The sequence below is a fragment of the Pelobates fuscus genome, chromosome 13 (genome assembly GCF_036172605.1).
Source record: "Pelobates fuscus isolate aPelFus1 chromosome 13, aPelFus1.pri, whole genome shotgun sequence".
NCBI classification, from domain to species: Eukaryota; Metazoa; Chordata; class Amphibia; order Anura; family Pelobatidae; genus Pelobates; species Pelobates fuscus.
Genome location: NC_086329.1, coordinates 10331225 through 10353372, shown reverse-complemented (window position 1 = coordinate 10353372; position 22148 = coordinate 10331225). Strand labels below are relative to the sequence as shown.

The 22148-nt window shown below is 39.3% G+C and overlaps 1 protein-coding gene across 7 annotated transcripts in view; it reads right to left on the bottom strand.

Annotated features, from left to right (window-relative positions):
- DAAM1 (dishevelled associated activator of morphogenesis 1) overlaps positions 1 to 22148 on the bottom strand; it is a 121495-nt gene that overhangs the window by 56678 nt on the left and 42669 nt on the right. For 6 of the 7 annotated variants that reach the window (XM_063440059.1, XM_063440064.1, XM_063440065.1 and 3 more), the window contains exon 3: positions 3252 to 3471. In XM_063440059.1, coding sequence (XP_063296129.1) covers positions 3252 to 3434 — 183 coding nt within the window. In that variant the 5' untranslated portion in view covers positions 3435 to 3471. Of the gene's footprint in view, positions 1 to 3251; positions 3472 to 19635; positions 19853 to 22148 lie in introns of those variants that run through there. The other variant, XM_063440063.1, reaches the window with a different exon arrangement.

Here is a 22148-nt window from a genome sequence, read left to right as displayed (position 1 = left end):
AAAAACTGTGGGATTAGATGCTTGATTTTAAGGATGTATATATATATCCATCTTTCTCTCTCACCATTATATAAAAATCCGTGATTCTACACAATTTCAATGTAATGTAATACAGAGTACAGGAAACACAATGAAGTGAACAACATACGTATTATTTTTCTTTAGATCATTCTAGGTGAATGTAATAGTTTTTGCAATTTAAAAAGACACACATTTTGTGTTTATTGTTTTGTGGTGCTTTAAACCTTTCCAATCCCCAGCTGATGGTTTTGAAGGCCACCTCCAGAAGATAAGCAGGTCTTGCTGTTATGGATTTAGAGCTGCCCTTGTCACCCTATCTCAGGGTACAGTGGTGTGATCCTGCTGTATTTGGTTGTGTGAACTGTGTCTGCTGTTTACACCTGCTTATCACACAGGCCCATATTTCAAAAAAGTTATTTTAACAGTGGTTGCGTATGGGAAAACGTGACAGAGGGCAAGTCTGGGTGCTTACCTTTTTACTTTGACTATTCACTTTTAATTCTGGTATTAACCAGAAATTGTTTTAAAGACTATTTCCCTCCTCCTCATGAGCTAAACAAACATTAAACAGCTTGCGCTTACAATTTCATTACCCTCTTTCAGTTGTCTTTCACTGCTCTATGCAAATTAAAAGCAGATGGGCGCAAGGCGACCCGTTTGAAGTACAAAGAGTGGCAGAATTTTCTCTCCCAGGCCAAACAAGTTGCTATAAATCAACATCAAACAATTATATAGAACTTTTTAACAGGTCTCGCTGCCTTTCATATTAAACCAGTTGGGCCAGGGTCAGAAAATAAATGTTTTTTGTTAAGACGCCAAATTCTTTTTATGTCCCAAACTTCATAATTGTATAAACTTGTAGGTTGTACTTAGTATTTTTAATGAGGAAATTATGGGCCTAAGACCCATGTAGTCAACATTCTATACACTTCATGAAACAAGATTACAACATTGTACAGGATAGACATGATAGAACCCGTATACACATCAAAGTTAACTTTTCCCCATAAAATATAAATGTATATGGTTCTGTCATATTAGTGAATAATTTTTTTCTAGATCATTATCAGTCCCCTTGTGTGAGAAAGTGACCGTTATTATTATAAAGACAAATAATAAAATATGTTTGAGCGGGACCCTCAACACCCTCTCTGTTCCTGTGCGTCCAAATTGTCTAGTTGCAAATACTTGTCTATTAGTTCACCTATTGAACAGCGCCACAGAACTTGTTGGCACTTTATAAATAATAATAGAATAAAGAAAAAATAAATAATGTCATGATTTTTCCAAGCAGACAGCTCTTGGGATATTAAACACATGAATGTGTATTTTCTCAAATACAGTAAAATGGTATTTAAATGGCATCAAAATTAACAAACAAACAAAAAAAGTATAAATGATCTAAAAATCACGGTGTGAAAATAAAGAATCGCAGATATAAGTAAACTTTCACATCCCTCCGCCACTGATTTAAGCCAGCCTTGCGCTAATCCTTAGTGGTAGAGAGGACTTTCCTTAACCTTGTAAATAAAACGTCAAACAAAAGCAGGATGTCACTAAAGGAACATTATTGCAGTTATTAATGGTTCGTTTTAGAATCCGGGCACAAACTACACACCCAGACATGAATCAGATACTAGATTAAACTTGAACGTTGTAATTACCAAATGTTACAGTCAACAGGAAACAGCCATAAGTCTTTTAAGGTTTTTATATTTAACCCCTTAAGGATCTACGATGGTCCGTACTATCAGAACAGTATGTTTTTTTTAAGGATTCTATTCCAAAATTGAACGACTCCCTCAATAAACAACTGCAGTGCTGACAATAACACACAGACAATACTCCATGCTGACTAACGCTTCAGAGATCTGACTGTGATCACAGCAGAATGTAGCATTTGGTCCTTGTACATGTACACTTGGCGCAGTGTAATGATCTCTCTATATAAGCAGTGGATTGTATCAGCTCAAACCTTTATCGCAGTGTTAGTGTATACCTCCCCACATTGCTTGCTGCTACTAAGGGACACTTTTGCACATAATCGCTATAGTTCTGTGTAGTGGTTATGGTGCAAGATGTGCATGGAGAAATTTCATAAAAGAGGGTCCTCCCTGCTTCCTAAATCGGTACAGATTTGTACATATTATAAAGAAATTACACGTCTCCACTGTAACGGTAGTAGCTGGGTTTGAGTGCTAGGAGAGCCCTGTTTTGTGTATATTTTCCCAGACTACGTGAAACTGGTTAAATGTAAAACGGAAGGATTCCAATAAAATTTAGTAGTTCTGGTGTTTAGAGTGTTCGTTTAAGGGAGAGGGCCATGGGAAAAGGACTGCTGTTAACGTGTACACTTCTCAAAACAAACATTGTATGCTAAGGACAAACTGTTAATGCAAATACAAAGTATGTAAATATTAAACAAAGCTTTTAAGCTTTCTACGAAAGACACAACACAACCAGGGTTATTTTCTGCTCCTTGCAGGTCTATGAAAATGACCATAATGACCATGATTCAGCTATGCGCCAAGTCATAATATTCAGTACTACTGATAAAAAAAATTCAAACAATTTACATATTCAGCTTCAGAAAAACACGTGTTTTACTCTAAGATCTTATTTTAGTTTACTCTTCAAAACCAGCTGGTGATATACAATTACATCACAGAGTCCATCCGAACGGCCAGACATATCATGCCACAAAATATTGTTATTATTCTAATAATATTATACACACTGCAGGTCAAACTCTCTACTTACTGTAACGAAAACTAGCGATGGTAATATATATACACACCTGTATACATAACCAAAGCGAATTCACCATGCAAAACAGTCTCTAATCATTTAATGTAGAGGGAGATAAAAAAAAAAAATCTGGAAGATGGAAGTTCTGCAAACCTCCCAGCCACTTTAGATAAAGCTATGTTCACGGAAACCTGGTGGAGTCTGGGTCATTGACTGACTAATGTTCCAGGTACAGCGTAATGAATAACAAATCTAAAATATAAAATTATACTATAGTTGGAAGGTTTTTGTGGTTTGCAAGCTGCACCAATCTCAGGATGACGACCTGCGGCTCAGCTATCTGTATTATATAGTTTATATCTGGGTAGAAATTTATTTTAATTTCAGAGTAATTGAGAGCAGACAGAAGAACAATAGCTACGGACGGGTCACAAACCCCATTACAAAATGTAACAGCTTCTAACTCTCCCAACGACACTTACCACCAGCTCTGCAAACATGGTGTCCAGCTCATCCAGGGGAGGAATCGGTAACGACGGCTCCATCGTCTGCAACGCAAAGTTGCTGTCATTCCGTAACCGGTATGTGATCTCCGGGTGGTCATTGGTCCGAAAACAGCAGAAGATAAAGGAGATCCCACGACTGTTTCTTTTTCTCGGAGCCATGGCCGAGGGTCCGCAAGTTGTTTCTACCTAAGAAATCCTAAAGGGGATACAGAAAAAAAATATTTCAAATTTAGTCAAGATATCAATCATCTATGGTTTGCATAACGAGAAGTGTGTGAGCACAATGCATTATTCTACATAATATTTGTATATAATAACAGTGCAAAAATGTTCTACATATTATGCATTCAGTATCTAAAAAGTATGGAACAAGGCTTCCCAAACTTTTATATTTTTCTCCGAGAACAAATTTGTCAGTTAACAAATGTTCTAATACAGTCTATAGAGCATAGCATTAGTACATAAACACAAAGCCACCTCGGAACTATAACAATATAATGAAATAATGCTTTTAATTAAACAACTCTTTCACAATGACATACAAAACAGAAGATGATGGGATAGGGCAATGGAGAACCATTTAAATTATTTTACATTTTATCGGACCTGAAAATACAATCAGTAACCGGTATCGAGGCTTTCCCTTTTATCGTTTTATGTTAACAGTTAATAAATTGTTCCTTCTATCACTTTGACAGGATTAAACATACTGGAATTCTTTTATTGAGAATTCTTTTATAGTAATACGCTGCTACCATGGGGAACAGATCACAGAATTACTGTATTCAACTCTAAAAGTCCAGCAGGGTTACTCACTACAGTGTCAATTTAAATACCGTACATGAAACCATGAAAAGGAATTGGAGAATTTTGCCAATCTATTTTGGCCTAAAAACGTGAAATTCTTGGAATTTCTGGCAACTCACTCTTTAGCGAATAACCTTGAATATTTTCCATTCATCTCTTGCCTCCACAAGAGGAAATGATGAAAAACTTGGCTACTAACCCACCACGTTCTCGTGTGTGGCAACCAACAAGGTATACAATGAATCTGTGATGGCAAGTTGGAGCAGAGTTGCCAAATCAATCACTATTCATTCACAGACACTTATACCCAACAGCCGTACAGTATGTATTGTCTTGTAATGCCCAGCACACTATTCAATGTATTTTTTTCCCCAAATACAGTCATAAAGTAGGTTTTTATTTTGTTTTAGACGTACCCTAATAAAATTGACAATACGCCTCCCTCTTCGCCTCCTGGGATTTGACCCACACTAGTGTCTAAGGGTTTAAAATCAGTATAGTGATCAAGTTCTAGGTACAGGTGTGAAGTGCGGCAAATACTGGTGCAGGACTCAGCGGAAAGAGTCTCTGGAATTCTACAAATGTTTAAATATTCCCATGTTCTAGCAGCTGCTGAGTGACAAAAACAAGAGTGTAAATCTAACTAAGTCTTCTCAGGGGAACGGCTTATATAGCAAGAAAGAAAGTGATTTGTCTGCCCACGAGGCAGCAATATTCAAATATGGGACAATAAGAACCATCGCAGTGCCAGATGCTTTTAAATGGTAAATATTCCTCTTTTTAGATGTTGTACAATTAGCTAGTGTGACATGATGTACAATTACAAAACGACGAGGAATAGAATATCCTTCATCTGCAGCTCACAATACAGGTCACGGCTTATCCTCATTACCCGTCTGGCTTGAAGGCATTGCACATGCAAATACTGCCTGCAAAACTGGAGCAACAGCTAATATAAACCAGGAACACTCCCAATATTCCAAAACGCACCATGGAATTCTCCAACATGGGAACCTCGGCTAACAAAAAGACCTAATGTCCTGTAGGGGAACCTTTCACCCATCACAAATTTTTTTTTAAAGGGGATGGGGGTCTAATAAATAGCTATATGTAACATGGAAACATGAAATTATGATTTTTGTCCCGTCCCCCCCCAAAGTCAAAATGAATACATCAGTCCCACAGCTTGGAAGGTTTATTGTGCAGTGCAGATAAATTCAAAGCTATACAGGACTCCTACTAACCTAGCATGTTACATTAGCGAACATCAAACTTCTGGCTACACATCTAAGAGCATTAATGAAGGGAGAGGAACAGCGCGGGATAATTTATGATAAACATATCTCTCAGTTTAATACACTACAGGACGGTATCCTAAGATCAAACAATACCAAACTTTACATTGGCCAGAACACACTAAGAAAATATGGCTAATTAAAAAAATGTAAATTAAAAAAAAAACAACAACCCACTCTAGTCAATGTATATTTCATCTCTTATGTTCCCCTAGACAGGAATTCATCTAAGATAAGTTATTAAAAAATAAACATTAAAATGAATAATCCGACTTACAGCACTAGTTAGTGTGCCGTCTATTGATGCCGAGGTGATTTAAACGTTAACCTATGGAAGAATCTCTCTCCTCTTATCTCAATGCTGCATGGCTACTTTTTATATTATTTCTAGTCCTTCACTTTGGGAGATCAATATGTGCGGCTTGCGTGTACGTGTTATCCTTGTAGATATCTATCTAAAGCAAAAGGTTTGATGTGTTGTTTTGCAGCAGCAACAGAAATATTGGACCCCCGATGACAGAACGTCAAAGCTCGAGCTTGATATGAAAATGACTTAAAGTCCTTAATGGTTTATAACAAAGCTATGTATAAAAATAAGAAAGCACAGGGGTCCGGGAGGATACTAAACAATCTGTTGTGTTTTGTCCAAAGGGCAAATGGGGCTTTAAACACACAAGACCTATGTAACTTGGAGAGGTAACTGACCTGCAAGCCACTTAACAGGCGTAGAGTGCAATGTGAATGATAAATGAAAGGTAATCTTTTATTTAACACCCGCATTACCTCAGCCAGAGGGCAGCCCGGAAATGGATAGTGTCAGGAGATCCCATTCATCTTAGGGATTACTTAACACATTCTGAGGGGTTAGAATGGATCTACAAAGGATTTACAGGACTGGGATCTCCAGCAGCAGAATACCTTTTCCCATGACTGTAATGTGGCTTTGGGTATGGCTGAGTATCATCAGAGCTGTAGTCTATAGCAAACAACTCCTGATCTATTTCGTGCATCTAAAAATCTGTAGAATAAGGTTCCTGGTAAAGGGCACATGGTTTTATGCTCTCAGACAAGGGAGTGACAAAAAAATGCTAGGAATAATCTAGGAAACAGACACATACTTCAGTCCACAAATCTATCAGTCAGAAATACAATGTAAATAGACTACGATACAAACACATTCTAATACATGCGACTGCGCAACAGTTCAACCTCTATAAGGGACACTATCGTCTCTCATAATAATTCATCACATTGACCCTTAACCCTGCAATGTAAAACATTCTAGTGTTAGAGAAACTGCAGTGTTTATATTGCAGGATTAAGACTGCCTCTAGTGGCGGTCTCCTGCGCGTTCAGCGTTTAGGGAAGGCATAATGTGTGCGCTGCACTCTCTACGGATGCGCATTAAGTTCACCCTCACGCTGACGTTGAAAGAGGTGGAGCTGGAATCAGTTAAGTGTTTAAAGGGTTGTTCAATCCTTTATCCGCCAGGGGAGGGGCCGCGGGGGCAGAGGAACACTGCAGTATTCGATATACAGCTTTGTATATCTAACACTATAGTGTTCCTTTAAGAACCAGTTGTCTGTGTTGTGAATATCGACTTGGGTCTTAACAACTGTATTCCACCATGGATACGATTGTCCTACTTCTTTACGGAGAATTGTGGACTGCAGAACAGACAACGCACTTAAAATGAAACAAGGGGTCTGAGACTGAGCCAATGACCTACAAGTGAAATTAAAAATTCTCAAGAAACGTGTTGTGACTTGCGATCCATACAGAGAGATTGTAGAGTTAGGTACCTAGTCAATAAACAAATATGGGATGAGGAAAAAAGCAGTTATTCCAGAGTTTTTTTAAAAGGAAGAAAAGACAATAACAATCATATATGTTGTTGGGGGATTACAGGGGCTGAAACTCAAGATGTGGTGCATACTAGCCCCGGATCCCTACTGTTGATGAAAGGGGCAGGAGGATACTGGTACGTTGTATAGTATACATTGTATAGTCCACTGCATGGCTACTTGGTGGCCCCCACGTTACTGTTTGGGAGGTGGTACTAGGGAAGAGAACATTAGTGAACCCCCTCTATTAAGTAGTATGGCAGAATGGCATTGAACACCTGCCTATGCTTTAACAGCGTATCAGTAGCACGCGGTTTATAAAATAGTATTTATGGATTCACGTAATACCCCTGATAACAACAATAAATATTGGGGTGGGGGGAGAGAAAAAATGGTTAAGAAGACGTGTTTGTGGATAAGGATAGATGGGTGGTAGGTGGTAATGGCAAAAAAAAAAATAATAATATTAAAAATACCTCATTCAGTAAAACTTTGTAAGAAAAATGTAAAGTTAGCATCTCATCCAAAAATAAAAAAAAGATCTCTCACCCAGTCCACATGAAGACAGATTATGTAAACCTGCTAACTTTTTTTTTTTTTTATTCAACACAGTCTTAGCTATCCTGACACTTACAACAGTAAAAACGTAGGGTGTTTTTTTTTTGTTTGTTTTTTTTTTTTTAATGACCGGGTAATGGACTGTAGTAGTAATATAGGCCTACCGGAATATTTAAGCCACTTTTGTAAAAAAAAAAAAAAAAAAAAAAAAAATTTAACGGCCTCACTGTAGCATTAACTTTTTCTATCAAAGTCTTACAAAATATTTCAGTGTGTACACCAATGTGACCGTCACGGTGTGTGCCATTATAGTAATGCATGCTCGTTTAACTGCTACACAATGTGGAACGATTCTGCAGACTGCTACAGAACGGGATCACTAAATTATACATCACAAACCATACATTATAGATTAACTTACTGGAAAACAAAGTATAACCTGCATTCAGGGCTGTAGACAATACAAACCCTTTCACCGCCAGGGACAAACTATTCCTAACACTTTCGTTGCTTTCTTATAGAGTGCCAACTCCACCCGTACCTATTACTTTGTATTTCAGAAATCGGACCCACCTCCAATCACACAAGCAGATGGTGACTATGGCCGACCTATTCACAAATATTCAGTATTCTCTAACATTACAGTATCTTGACTCTGGACCTACAGAGGATAAATGATGACACTTCTTACATAAAAATTCCACTTAACTCAAAATTTGGCCAAATGGACTTAAGATAATTCTCAGGTGAAAAGCAAAGGGTTTTCACCACTGGCGTTCCATAACACAGGGGTGCTGTGTACCCTATTGGTTACATGGAAAACATCCCACATTTCTCTGCAAACTCCATGGGCAGCAGAAAACGATATTTCACAATGTAAGGGACAACAGAGCCATACATTTTTGTATGACCCATTCAATACAAGCAGCTATGAGCAGCTATGAGCGGTACAGCTAGTATCACCTGTGTGATCTCAGAATAGATTTGTTTATAAATTAGGTTCCGTAAAGTCAGTGTGTGTATTTGTGTGGATACTGACTGATTTCATATAGCCATTTTTAGTCTTACACCGGCATCATGAACAAGTATTGACAAATACCTGTTATGAGTCGAATCACTTGTTTTCCAAATATGAAACATTTGTTTTAAATATTAACAGATACTATGAAAAAAAATAATAAAATATTCCCTGGGTGGTGGCTTCGATTTCCCAGAAATCCTTGCACAGGCACTGGTCTACATGGGCAAAGCTCAGGGAATCATGGGATACTTTGCTTTTTGCATCAGATGCCAGTCTGTGCCAACACAGTCTTTCATTGTATGCAAATGCAAATTATTTTAAAGACAAGACTCAATTAAGGGACATTTAGGGACATTTAGGCACCATAAACACCACAGCCGTATCACATATGACCAAAAAGGTTAAGCCAATTTGGACGTGCTTTAATGTAAGCACATCGACTGCAGAGCTGATCACATAACAAGAAGGAAGTTTCCCTGGATTCTGTTGCAATGTCCTTCCCATACCTGGCTGTGCATCCTTGCTGATGTAGGGGTGAATTTCTGTTTGGGCAGTGGCATGGCCTAGGAATAGTGAGGGACCAATGATTGACCCCCATCCCATGGAAAAACAACAAAGTTAAAGATTTGTCCTTTATTTTGAGAATCCAGAAACATCCCGTTCCACGGATCCTGCTGGCTGTGTTTGCCGTAACACTGTACTACTGTCACAGACTTACTTTCACAACCAATAGATCATCTTTGTCAAAACAGAGCCTAAATCGGTTTTAAATTATTTTTCCCATAATGCCACTGCTAACGTGCAAGTCTACACTACATTAAAATGTACTTCCCAAAACCATCCTGAAAATTCAGACCATTCACAAAGGGTTAATGAGTCACTCATCATATGCCATTAAATGACAAAATAGAGAAAGTCTGTTGTTGCCATTTTACTGAGCACATCATGGAGAAGGAAAATATAGGCCAATGTCTATTGACGTCCAGATCAATAGGGATCAATAATGTGCTTTTCTGATGTGTGATCAGCTGGTGTGATCAGCTGCTGTGATAGTGATGTACTATGGACCCTTTAGGTTTTAAAAGAGAGACAATTTCATAAACTATATATAAAATACATACACCCTTTCAGCTTAAAAGTGGTTCGATATTGCATAAAATAAATAACGTTTTGCCCCAATATAGTTTTATTAGCATGGTTTTCTGTTTAACAAGAAAGCAAGTATTTGGTTAGATCTTAATCCCGGAAGAATTACATTCGAAAAATACAATTCAATGAACAAGGACTTTATTTGTATCTACAGTATTTATTTAATTTTAAAGGGACACTATAGTCACCAGAACAAATGTAGCTTAAAGAAGCAGTTGGGGTGTATAGATCATGCCTCTGAAGTTTCACTACTCAATTCTCTGCCATTAAGGAGTTAAATCACTTTTATTTCTGTTTAAGCAACCCCAGCCACATCTCCACGGCTGTGACTGACACAGCCTGCATGAAAGCAAAATAGTTTAATTTTTAATCAGATGTAACATTCTGTAAAAGGTTTTTTTTTTAACTCCTGCTCTGTAAATTGAACTTTAATCATAAATAGGAGGCTCCAACAACGTCTAGCAAACCATCAACAGAGCAGGATATAATGAATTGTACATTAAACAATTTGTGATAAAGGAAGTATAAACATTAGATGACTCTTTACAGGAAGTGTTTAGAAAGGCTGTGTTATTCACATGCAAAGAGGTATGACCAGTGCTTTATAAACAAAGTGATTTAACCCCTAAATGGCAGCAAATTGAACAGTGAGACTACAGGGGCATTCTCTATACACCATAACTGCTTCATCAAGCTAAAGTTGTGTTGGTGACTACCATGTCCCTTTAAGGTTCTGCTGCCTTATGACCTTGGCAATCATAGGCTCAGGGACAGAAATTGAAAGAAACAATGGAAAAAGAGAGGGACAATGTGAAATTGGTTATTAATCTAATTCCAAACAGCGTCCATTCAGTGCTGAGAGAATGGGAGCCCGACAGACACCAGAGCCTGCATTATGCAAACTGGAAGAGTCCGGATATATACAGATATTCTCTCAGGGCAAAAAAAATGTTTGCTAACAAATCAAGATTCTATGTGACGTACTCACTAAGGAGTGAGGTGTGCTGGGGTGATCTGTGAAAATATCAAAAATAGCAATATTTATTCTAAAAGTGGAAAAAAAAACATTTCACTGTCGACTTTAAAGAAATTAAACGTGATCTCTCGGTTTAGCAGACCAATCCCTTAAAAATAATTATTTTATGCACCCGTCATACATTTTTTATTAAAGAAGTGCTTTCATTAGTAATGTCCGGTATTTATTTATTACATTTTATTTCAGAAATAGGAGATTTCTAACTAATGGAGATCTCTTGGACACAAGGGGCATACAATGAAATAGGTTCAAAACAAAGAACGAAAAAAAACAAACAAACAAACAAAATGAAAACCCACAAGATGGCCACCTCCACACTCACAACTGCCGGATTTTTAAGAGAAAATTGTAAGTAACTCTGCCTTAAATGTGTTTGGATGGAAATAGAATTACATCTCCACATATTATTGTGAAAGCATGACTGATAACTCTAACCTCAGATCAGATTAGATTTTGTTTTAGCAAGCGAACAGTTGATCATCTGTGGGTTGCGTTTCGTGCATACAAGGTTTTGCAATTTTCTCAGAATACTGCCTGGCATTTTTATGGTTAAAGCCATTAAAATGCCCAACACTTAGTGGCGCCTCCGCACCACAACTTCACAAGATGACTTCCTACTGTTTTACTCAAGTTTCCATGTATTTTAACGAACAATTAGCAACCAAATAAACAGCTTAGCTTTATGTTAAACCCCACGCCCCATCTTTTATATGAATGGGAGCTTGGTAAGGAAGCTATGAAATCGCTCACATGTTAATGCTCAGCAGAGTTTCCATGAAATCATTAAAGGAGATTGATTGAGACCATTTAAGTATATACATGTTCCCACAGTAATAACAGCATGCAACACACGTGCATTTATGCGGGGTCTCTGAGACGGATGTAGTAGTAGAGACAAGGAGTGGATAGGGTAGTGGTGGTCTAAAACTGGATCTTTGTCAACCGCCGGCCAAAATCAGCACATAGATCGCAGATCACACAAAACGATGGCAGCTACCAGCTGGATGTCTGGTATAAAGGGCAAGGATTCGCAAAACAGAGGTTTTAAAAGGATCACTGCCGGCACGTTTTTTGGGGGTTTGGCATTTTAAAGGGCTCTGTAAATGGAAATCTTTCCAAGTTTCTAAAGCAAACATAAAATAAAATGCCACCAAGTTCTGGCATAACAGGTGCACGCTAGAAACGGTGATCTATTTTATATTCTTATTTTTTTACTAGAATTTTTGTGTTTTTGCGGCTATGGTTTGACAGAACATGTGCTTTTACCACCATGGCATAGACAGCCAGAGAAGACACACTGCCCCAAAGATAATATAAATAAACCATAGAGACATGCTGCCAGATTCCAAACTGCATCATACAACTCTATCATACCTCTCCCAGAGAATATAAAGAAACCATAGAGACATGCTGCCAGATTCCACCACGGCATCATACAACTCTATCATACCTCTCCCAGAGACTATAAAGAAACCATAGAGACATGCTGCCAGATTCCAAACGGCATCATACAACTCTATCATACCTCTCCCAGAGACTATAAAGAAACCATAGAGACATGCTGCCAGATTCCAAACGGCATCATACAACTCTATCATACCTCTCCCAGAGACAATAAAGAAACCATAGAGACATGCTGCCAGATTCCAAACGGTATTATACAACTCTATCATACCTCTCCCAGAGACTATAAAGAAACCATAGAGACATGCTGCCAGATTCCAAACGGTATCATACAACTCTATCATACCTCTCCCAGAGACTATAAAGAAACCATAGAGACATGCTGCCAGATTCCAAACTGCATTATACAACTCTATCATAGCTCTCCCAGAGAATATAAAGAAACCATAGAGACATGCTGCCAGATTCCAAACGGTATTATACAACTCTATCATACCTCTCCCAGAGACTATAAATAAACCATAGAGACATGCTGCCAGATTCCAAACGGCATCATACAACTCTATCATACCTCTCCCAGAGACTATAAATAAACCATAGAGACATGCTGCCAGATTCCACCACGGCATCATACAACTCTATCATACCTCTCCCAGAGACTATAAATAAACCATAGAGACATGCTGCCAGATTCCAAACGGTATCATACAACTCTATCATACCTCTCCCAGAGACTATAAAGAAACCATAGAGACATGCTGCCAGATTCCAAACGGCATCATACAACTCTATCATACCTCTCCCAGAGACTATAAAGAAACCATAGAGACATGCTGCCAGATTCCAAACTGCATCATACAACTCTATCATACCTCTCCCAGAGAATATAAAGAAACCATAGAGACATGCTGCCAGATTCCACCACGGCATCATACAACTCTATCATACCTCTCCCAGAGAATATAAAGAAACCATAGAGACATGCTGCCAGATTCCAAACGGTATCATACAACTCTATCATACCTCTCCCAGAGACTATAAAGAAACCATAGAGACATGCTGCCAGATTCCAAACGGTATCATACAACTCTATCATACCTCTCCCAGAGACTATAAAGAAACCATAGAGACATGCTGCCAGATTCCAAACGGCATCATACAACTCTATCATACCTCTCCCAGAGACTATAAATAAACCATAGAGACATGCTGCCAGATTCCAAACGGTATCATACAACTCTATCATACCTCTCCCAGAGACTATAAAGAAACCATAGAGACATGCTGCCAGATTCCAAACGGCATCATACAACTCTATCATACCTCTCCCAGAGACTATAAAGAAACCATAGAGACATGCTGCCAGATTCCAAACTGCATCATACAACTCTATCATACCTCTCCCAGAGAATATAAAGAAACCATAGAGACATGCTGCCAGATTCCACCACGGCATCATACAACTCTATCATACCTCTCCCAGAGAATATAAAGAAACCATAGAGACATGCTGCCAGATTCCAAACGGTATCATACAACTCTATCATACCTCTCCCAGAGACTATAAAGAAACCATAGAGACATGCTGCCAGATTCCAAACGGTATCATACAACTCTATCATACCTCTCCCAGAGACTATAAAGAAACCATAGAGACATGCTGCCAGATTCCAAACGGCATCATACAACTCTATCATACCTCTCCCAGAGACTATAAAGAAACCATAGAGACATGCTGCCAGATTCCAAACTGCATCATACAACTCTATCATACCTCTCCCAGAGAATATAAAGAAACCATAGAGACATGCTGCCAGATTCCACCACGGCATCATACAACTCTATCATACCTCTCCCAGAGAATATAAAGAAACCATAGAGACATGCTGCCAGATTCCAAACGGTATCATACAACTCTATCATACCTCTCCCAGAGACTATAAAGAAACCATAGAGACATGCTGCCAGATTCCAAACGGTATCATACAACTCTATCATACCTCTCCCAGAGACTATAAAGAAACCATAGAGACATGCTGCCAGATTCCAAACGGCATCATACAACTCTATCATACCTCTCCCAGAGACTATAAAGAAACCATAGAGACATGCTGCCAGATTCCAAACTGCATCATACAACTCTATCATACCTCTCCCAGAGAATATAAAGAAACCATAGAGACATGCTGCCAGATTCCAAACGGCATCACACAACTCTATCATACTTCTCCCAGAGAATATAAAGAAACCATAGAGACATGCTGCCAGATTCCAAACGGCATCACACAACTCTATCATACTTCTCCCAGAGAATATAAAGAAACCATAGAGACATGCTGCCAGATTCCAAACGGTATCATACAACTCTATCATACCTCTCCCAGAGACTATAAAGAAACCATAGAGACATGCTGCCAGATTCCAAACGGCATCATACAACTCTATCATACCTCTCCCAGAGACTATAAAGAAACCATAGAGACATGCTGCCAGATTCCAAACTGCATCATACAACTCTATCATACCTCTCCCAGAGAATATAAAGAAACCATAGAGACATGCTGCCAGATTCCACCACGGCATCATACAACTCTATCATACCTCTCCCAGAGAATATAAAGAAACCATAGAGACATGCTGCCAGATTCCAAACGGTATCATACAACTCTATCATACCTCTCCCAGAGACTATAAAGAAACCATAGAGACATGCTGCCAGATTCCAAACGGCATCATACAACTCTATCATACCTCTCCCAGAGACTATAAAGAAACCATAGAGACATGCTGCCAGATTCCAAACTGCATCATACAACTCTATCATACCTCTCCCAGAGAATATAAAGAAACCATAGAGACATGCTGCCAGATTCCACCACGGCATCATACAACTCTATCATACCTCTCCCAGAGAATATAAAGAAACCATAGAGACATGCTGCCAGATTCCAAACGGTATCATACAACTCTATCATACCTCTCCCAGAGACTATAAAGAAACCATAGAGACATGCTGCCAGATTCCAAACTGCATTATACAACTCTATCATACCTCTCCCAGAGACTATAAAGAAACCATAGAGACATGCTGCCAGATTCCAAACGGTATCATACAACTCTATCATACTTCTCCCAGAGACTATAAAGAAACCATAGAGACATGCTGCCAGATTCCAAACGGCATCATACAACTCTATGATACTTCTCCCAGAGACTATAAAGAAACCATAGAGACATGCTGCCAGATTCCAAACGGCATCACACAACTCTATCATACTTCTCCCAGAGAATATAAAGAAACCATAGAGACATGCTGCCAGATTCCAAACGGCATCACACAACTCTATCATACTTCTCCCAGAGAATATAAAGAAACCATAGAGACATGCTGCCAGATTCCAAACGGCATCACACAACTCTATCATACCTCTCCCAGAGAATATAAAGAAACCATAGAGACATGCTGCCAGATTCCACCATGACATCATACAACTCTATCATACCTCTCCTACCATAGTAACGCTCTCAGTATTCTACAGTAGGAACCGCAAGATCTCATTAATGCAGGAAGTATCTGCACAGAAAAAAAAATCATATCTACTAAACTACAGCAGCATGAACTGTCAGATAAAAGCATATTTTCATAGAACACCAATTCACTTAAATGGACATCATCCCCTGACTAAGTCACACCATCTTTGTCACAGAAGGTCCCATGTAGTCCAGCCTCTCACTTGGCATATTGCCATTACAGGCATTTCACTTTTGCATTGGCAATACCCATTTTGGACTGCAGTGACAGCTGACACAATCATCCAAAAAATGCTCCCCAAATATAGAAATGAAATTGATGTTATACACATAACCAGGGATGGTGGTAGGGGCATTGCAGAGGCCGAGGGCTGTAGTGGCTATGGTGCTTAAAGTGTCCCTTTAAGAATAGGAAAAAAATGATAAATCAAAATCATTCTTCTGCGGTTATCAGCAAGTGTTTTTCCCATGACTGATGGGACGAATTGGTCAGGTTCCCAAGGCACGCACTTTACAACTCTTGTGAAAATGAAATGCTCCCTCATCTGGTTGCACCCTTCCTGTTTAGACAGATTGCGGCTCCCACAGGAGAGTAACAATGTTTTAGACAGCTCCTGATATCTCTGAAGCATCAGTGGGATTAGTTTACTTTCTGCAGGATGCAAACAGCAAACAAAAGCTAATGAAACCTGTCACCTCAATGAGGATTTCCTGATCGCTCATGACATTACCGGCTTACGAGAAAAGGAGAAGAAAGAAGAACTCACCCCACCCAGTGTATTCTAACACAAAAATAATTATACCTTAAATCAGGGTTGCCGGCTTAGATAAACTGAATAGGCAAACATCATGCATATACGGTAATGTGGTGGCCAAGACGGCCATCTGTCTCTTGTGGAAATGCACCTCCCACCCAGCCACAGGTAAACTTTGTTTTAGAATTGCTGAGCACTGTGGGACTTGTAGTTCGCCGCTAATTAGTTCAAATCTTGAGACTGTTCATTTAATAGAACCATCTAAAATCCATCATGGTCAAAGCTGCAAGTAATATTTTGTAAGGTTTGTCTCAAAACGGGCTAAATTTACTATTTTTTTATATTTTTAGACTACGGCCTGAGAACATTCTAAAATTGGCCTTTTACGCTTTTAGCAGCTTGAGTAATCAGCCAATTTTCAGTCCAATGTACACGCATGTATTCTCTTCCCGCACACACGTGTGAAATACTAGCACAATAATGTAAAGATTCTGAGCACTGAAATAGCACAAGATAGCTATACGTAGAAACAATGAAAACAGAAATGTGGTTTTGCCTTTTTATACAATCTATGGCAAGAACAAACCTAAAATATAAAGTGCAATAATAATATAATATATTAGGGATACAAAGTAATTACAAATATGCAGGGAGGGAATTTCTATGAGGAATACACAATCTTAGTTAAGAAGGAATTATAGAAAAACTACATCTTGTGGCACAACTGGCAAAGGGTCAAATATTCTTCTTGCCTTACTTGGAGCAACGAGAGACCAACACGTGAAAGATTAAAGCTGATGGGCGGGAGTTGATTTTTCAATGTTCACTGACTTACAGGTGAAAACATTGGAGAAGAGTTTACAAAAGGGGTGATCGAATTAAAAACTTTCAAAAGGGAGCTTTCTCTTCACAGGTGCAAACACCATCAACACTTGGCCTACAGACTTTGTATTTGAAGTAATGAGTCCATGTGACGGTCTTTCATTCACGCATCTTATCATCACTCAGTACACATATCTATAGATCAATTTCAGCTTATAGCATTTACAAAACATTCTACTTCCTCCAGAACCTTAAAAAGTATTACAGAGGCTGTCAAAGGTGTCCTTGTATCTTGAGCCCTATCCTAAATACTGAAAACGGGCAACTTATTCTTAATTCTGAGAGTACATTGCCTGCCAAATATTGGATCTGGAATTGGCGATAAAGTCTAAAAACATATTTTTCCATATAATTGCACAGTATTGAGGATGACAAATTTATAGAGAACATTAACATGTCATACACACCCTGTCTGATCCGGATGATACAACAGAACCCAAACAAAAAGTCATTCAAAACAGATTTAACTCCTTAAACGAGCAATCATGGCCATTATTACAACCAGGACCGTACAAAGATTCTATTCCAAACGGACAGGTTCTCCCCATTTTGGTAACGAGAGGCCCTGTAGAGCGGTTAATGCGAAACAAGCAGAATAATCTATTCTGACATATCGTTTTTAGAGACCAGACTTCCAGGACAGCAAGGAATCACATTGGTCCTTCGGGGGTTAAGTACAGGGTCAGAAATCGCAGCTCAGTAGCTGTTGGCACACTACTCGCACGGGACCAGGGCAAGAGAGCTACGGGTGGGCTACCATAAATTAAAAAAAAAAAATAGATTATAACAAAGCATAGCATGATATGAATGGAACCTTAGCTTTTCCACAGCTGCTGCAAGGATTTGCAACACATCTGTATACAGTTAATTTTGGGGTATAATAGAAAACAAAGGGCCAACCAGGTTAATCATGCAGTGGTTGTTTATTGGTCAAACTGTCTGGCTATCAAAGTACGTTTGCGCATGGCCGTCACCCCTCCATGTTTCCTGCCAGATTAATTTGTCATTTATTGGCTTCCTCTATATCCTCACTATAAAAATGAACGTGCTGGGAATTGGCTGCCGTTCTATAAATCAGAATGTTTTGTGACAGGAGACTGTTCTCTAAATAGTGCTCATGTAGAACATTCAGTCAATATTCAACAAAATATTTTTCTGAGAATACATTCCTCGTTAAATAAATAAAAATTCTCTCCCCAAAATTTTTTATTGAATAAGAGTGCCTAGTTGCTAGGATTTTTCTTGCACTGCACTCCAGTTTACTATTAATCCTGAGAGACAATCTGTGCTTTTGCTGGTGCGCGTAATGAGTTCCTCCTGTTAAGCCTCTAATTAATTTGGCATGGAGTCTCGCAGAAATCTTTAATCATCATACGGCACCAAGCACTTACTACGCTCACCAATGCGAGACGCATCTACTATAATCGCCATGGTAACAGACTTTCTTTTCAATGTCAAACCCACGATAAGGAATTTCATTGATTGATAGTACGGTGATTAACAAGAATGTTTAAAATTGTCAAGAACAGAAATGTCAACACAAATGTACGAAAGGGATGCATGATATATCAGCTTGAAGACTAATAATACCCCAGTCTCTCTTTTAAAATAAAATAACGAGGAGGATGGGGGAGGCACCACCTTAAAAACTAAATCAAGACATTGTATCAACCTGTAAGCCAATATTAATAAAATAAAATAAATGGGGACAGAATATTGTATCTGTTCATGCATCACGTAGGGCAGGTATGTACATTGAATGAATCACAAGTAACACCGTCCTTAGCGTACATATTATATATAAATATACCGTATACACACACTATATTACACATACATACACACAAGCATTAAGCATACACCACACGTGCTTACACACAGCATATTCAAATCTCGATACAGACATATATTGAGCTGTGTGTCCTACACAAACCATTTACTGATCATATATGAATGAACACGCACATTCTAACAATTCAGCAACGAACGTGACACACACAGATCTTTAGTGGTGGCAGACACACACACACACACACACAAAGATGTACATATACAGCAGGTATGCCTGTGTGTATTACCTATTAAGACGATGGCTCACAATGAGATTCTATAAATCCATTTTACGCCTTATTTCTCGTGGTAGCCATATAAACCCACCGTCAGCAAATCTGTTTCCGGCCACCAGTCCAAATTAACCAGCGGTTTCCCATGACAGATGATGAGGATGATATGCCCCCTTTTTAGCTGACTCTCGGGCTGTGCAGCAGCACACAGAGTGTCACAGCTGTGACTGCTCACTGAAGCAGCAGAGAGACCTCACCCTCCCTCTCCTCCTTCCCCGAGAGGCTGAGCTCTGACTGGATGGCCATGCACAGGGCAGGCCCAGCGTTAACAAGCCCCAGAGCTCAGCTTCCTCATACCAGAGTCAATAAAGGTGTGCACACAGCACAGCATACATGTCACACAGCTGTACAAACCCATCCTGGGATACAGTGACTGCAGTTACAGAGGAGACCACTAGAGGCAGAGCACCAGGAAACCGGCCAACAGGATTAACCCCTTCATGGCAAATGACGTGCCACATCCGTCATGATATCACTGGATTTCCCTAAACCTTTGTCCTCAAGGGATTAGGGAAATGCATGCAATAGCCCCGGACTAATAAATCATCAGGTCTACATCCAATTCTGAAATTTATCAAATTGAAGCAAAAATATCTAATCTGGATTATCTATCCAGCTCTGCTCTAGACACAGCTTGGCTACTTTAGCCTAAATTTCAGATTTCATTTATTTATTTATTTTAGATGTGGAATTTAGTGAACTATAAACAGACAACGCTACGGAATCTGCTGGCGAAAAATAATAATATTTTTTGGGATACAGTCTCACTCCACATGGCCATTACCAGGCATCAAACAACCAAAACTGGAAGACACACAATGGTTAGTGCAGGTTAGGGCTGTGAGTGACAGTTTTTCATAGTTTCACATGCATGTTTTTTGTTAAGAGCCTTAGATTGCTATGACAACAAATGTAAGGGTGACACCTACTGTCCGGTATTTTGGGGTTTGTTAACAACCCCAGCAGTATTGGGATGGAACATGCAGTCAGAGAGGGCTGGCTTACCCCAGTGATTTATCCTTGTTCTTTAATTTAAGTTATAAATGCGGTAAACGCGACAGACCTAGATACTGCACCTAATAAAACAAACAAGACATTTTAATGTCAATTCACGGGTAATGATCCCACTGAGCCATGTCCAACATCACACAGTCTTAAGGGACTCGTCAGCACAGCACTGGTTGTGGTTGGAAATCTCTGTGAGAGCATCAGTAGATATACACAAGATATATGACTACTGGTTTACTTTTGGCATATCTTATGTTGAACATACTGCACCATATTATTTCATTATGTTCTCCTCCTAGGTTTATGAGATCTTCTAGCATACCTCACCAGGACTAACCACTTGTCATACAAGTGTTACACCGTATCCATATTTGGGGGTCATTCCGCACAGGAGCTAAGGTTGGAGCTGCATTACAGCTCTGGAAAAGTGTACATGTTCCTCTTTTATTTTCATTTTCCTACACCAAAGACTCACTGCACTATCAGTCCATGTATTCTCTGTGGATTTTGTCTTTTCATAAACCACAAAGGACACTCAAGTCGCTACATCTCCCTCCCCCCCCCCCCCTCCCCTCCTAATTCTACCTCATTTCTATTCACCGGAGACTCCGGATTTGGTTGTCGAGCTGCCTGTCGGAACTCTATCAGTATTATCGGATTGTTCTCACCATACTCCATCTTTTCTTGTCTGGACTGACATATTCAGCAATGATTGGCAAAGGTTCCCATTCTGCAACAGATGTAACAATTTATTTCCTGTTTTCACAGAAATCATTGGCTGAAAAGTTGCCCATTAGCAATATCCAAGGAACCTTGGTTAGTGTTAAAACCTAGGGACAGTGCCAGGGGACTGCTGGCAGCATACTACTTCATGCAGTAGTGGTTATGGTGCTATGACTGGTTGACTGGCCTTTTAAGCACGCTGGCAAGTCTGGAGGAGGGGTGGAAAGTCCAGTTTCCAGGGCAACCTTCTAAACACCTAGGAAAACACATTTTGTGCTTCATCAATATCCACATCGGATGATAATTTAACCGCAAGCGTGTGCAGCTAATTAGGCGACCACATCTTCCCTGGAATGCCTGTATGTGTGTGTGTGTGTGTGCGTGCGCATGTGCCAAGATGGAAAATTAATATTTAAAGGGACACTGTAGGCTCCTATAGTGCCTGTGTGGTCCTACCCCACGGTATAACTTCCCAAAGCCCAATATTAAACTAAATAGAATCAGGGAGAGCGCCGCCATGTGCCTACATTGCCCAATCTTCCACTGTTAGCAGCGCTGAATTGGCCTATCGTCCAAGAGGAACACCCGCAGGATGATGCAACCCGAGGAGATGCTGTAAAAAAAAAAAAACGAGTAATACCTTTAATTTTGCTTTTTTTTTTTTTTGGTATAGATGGGGAGGGTAAAATGACAATGGGCTGATAAATATTCCCACTACAGTGTTCCTTTAAGGTAAA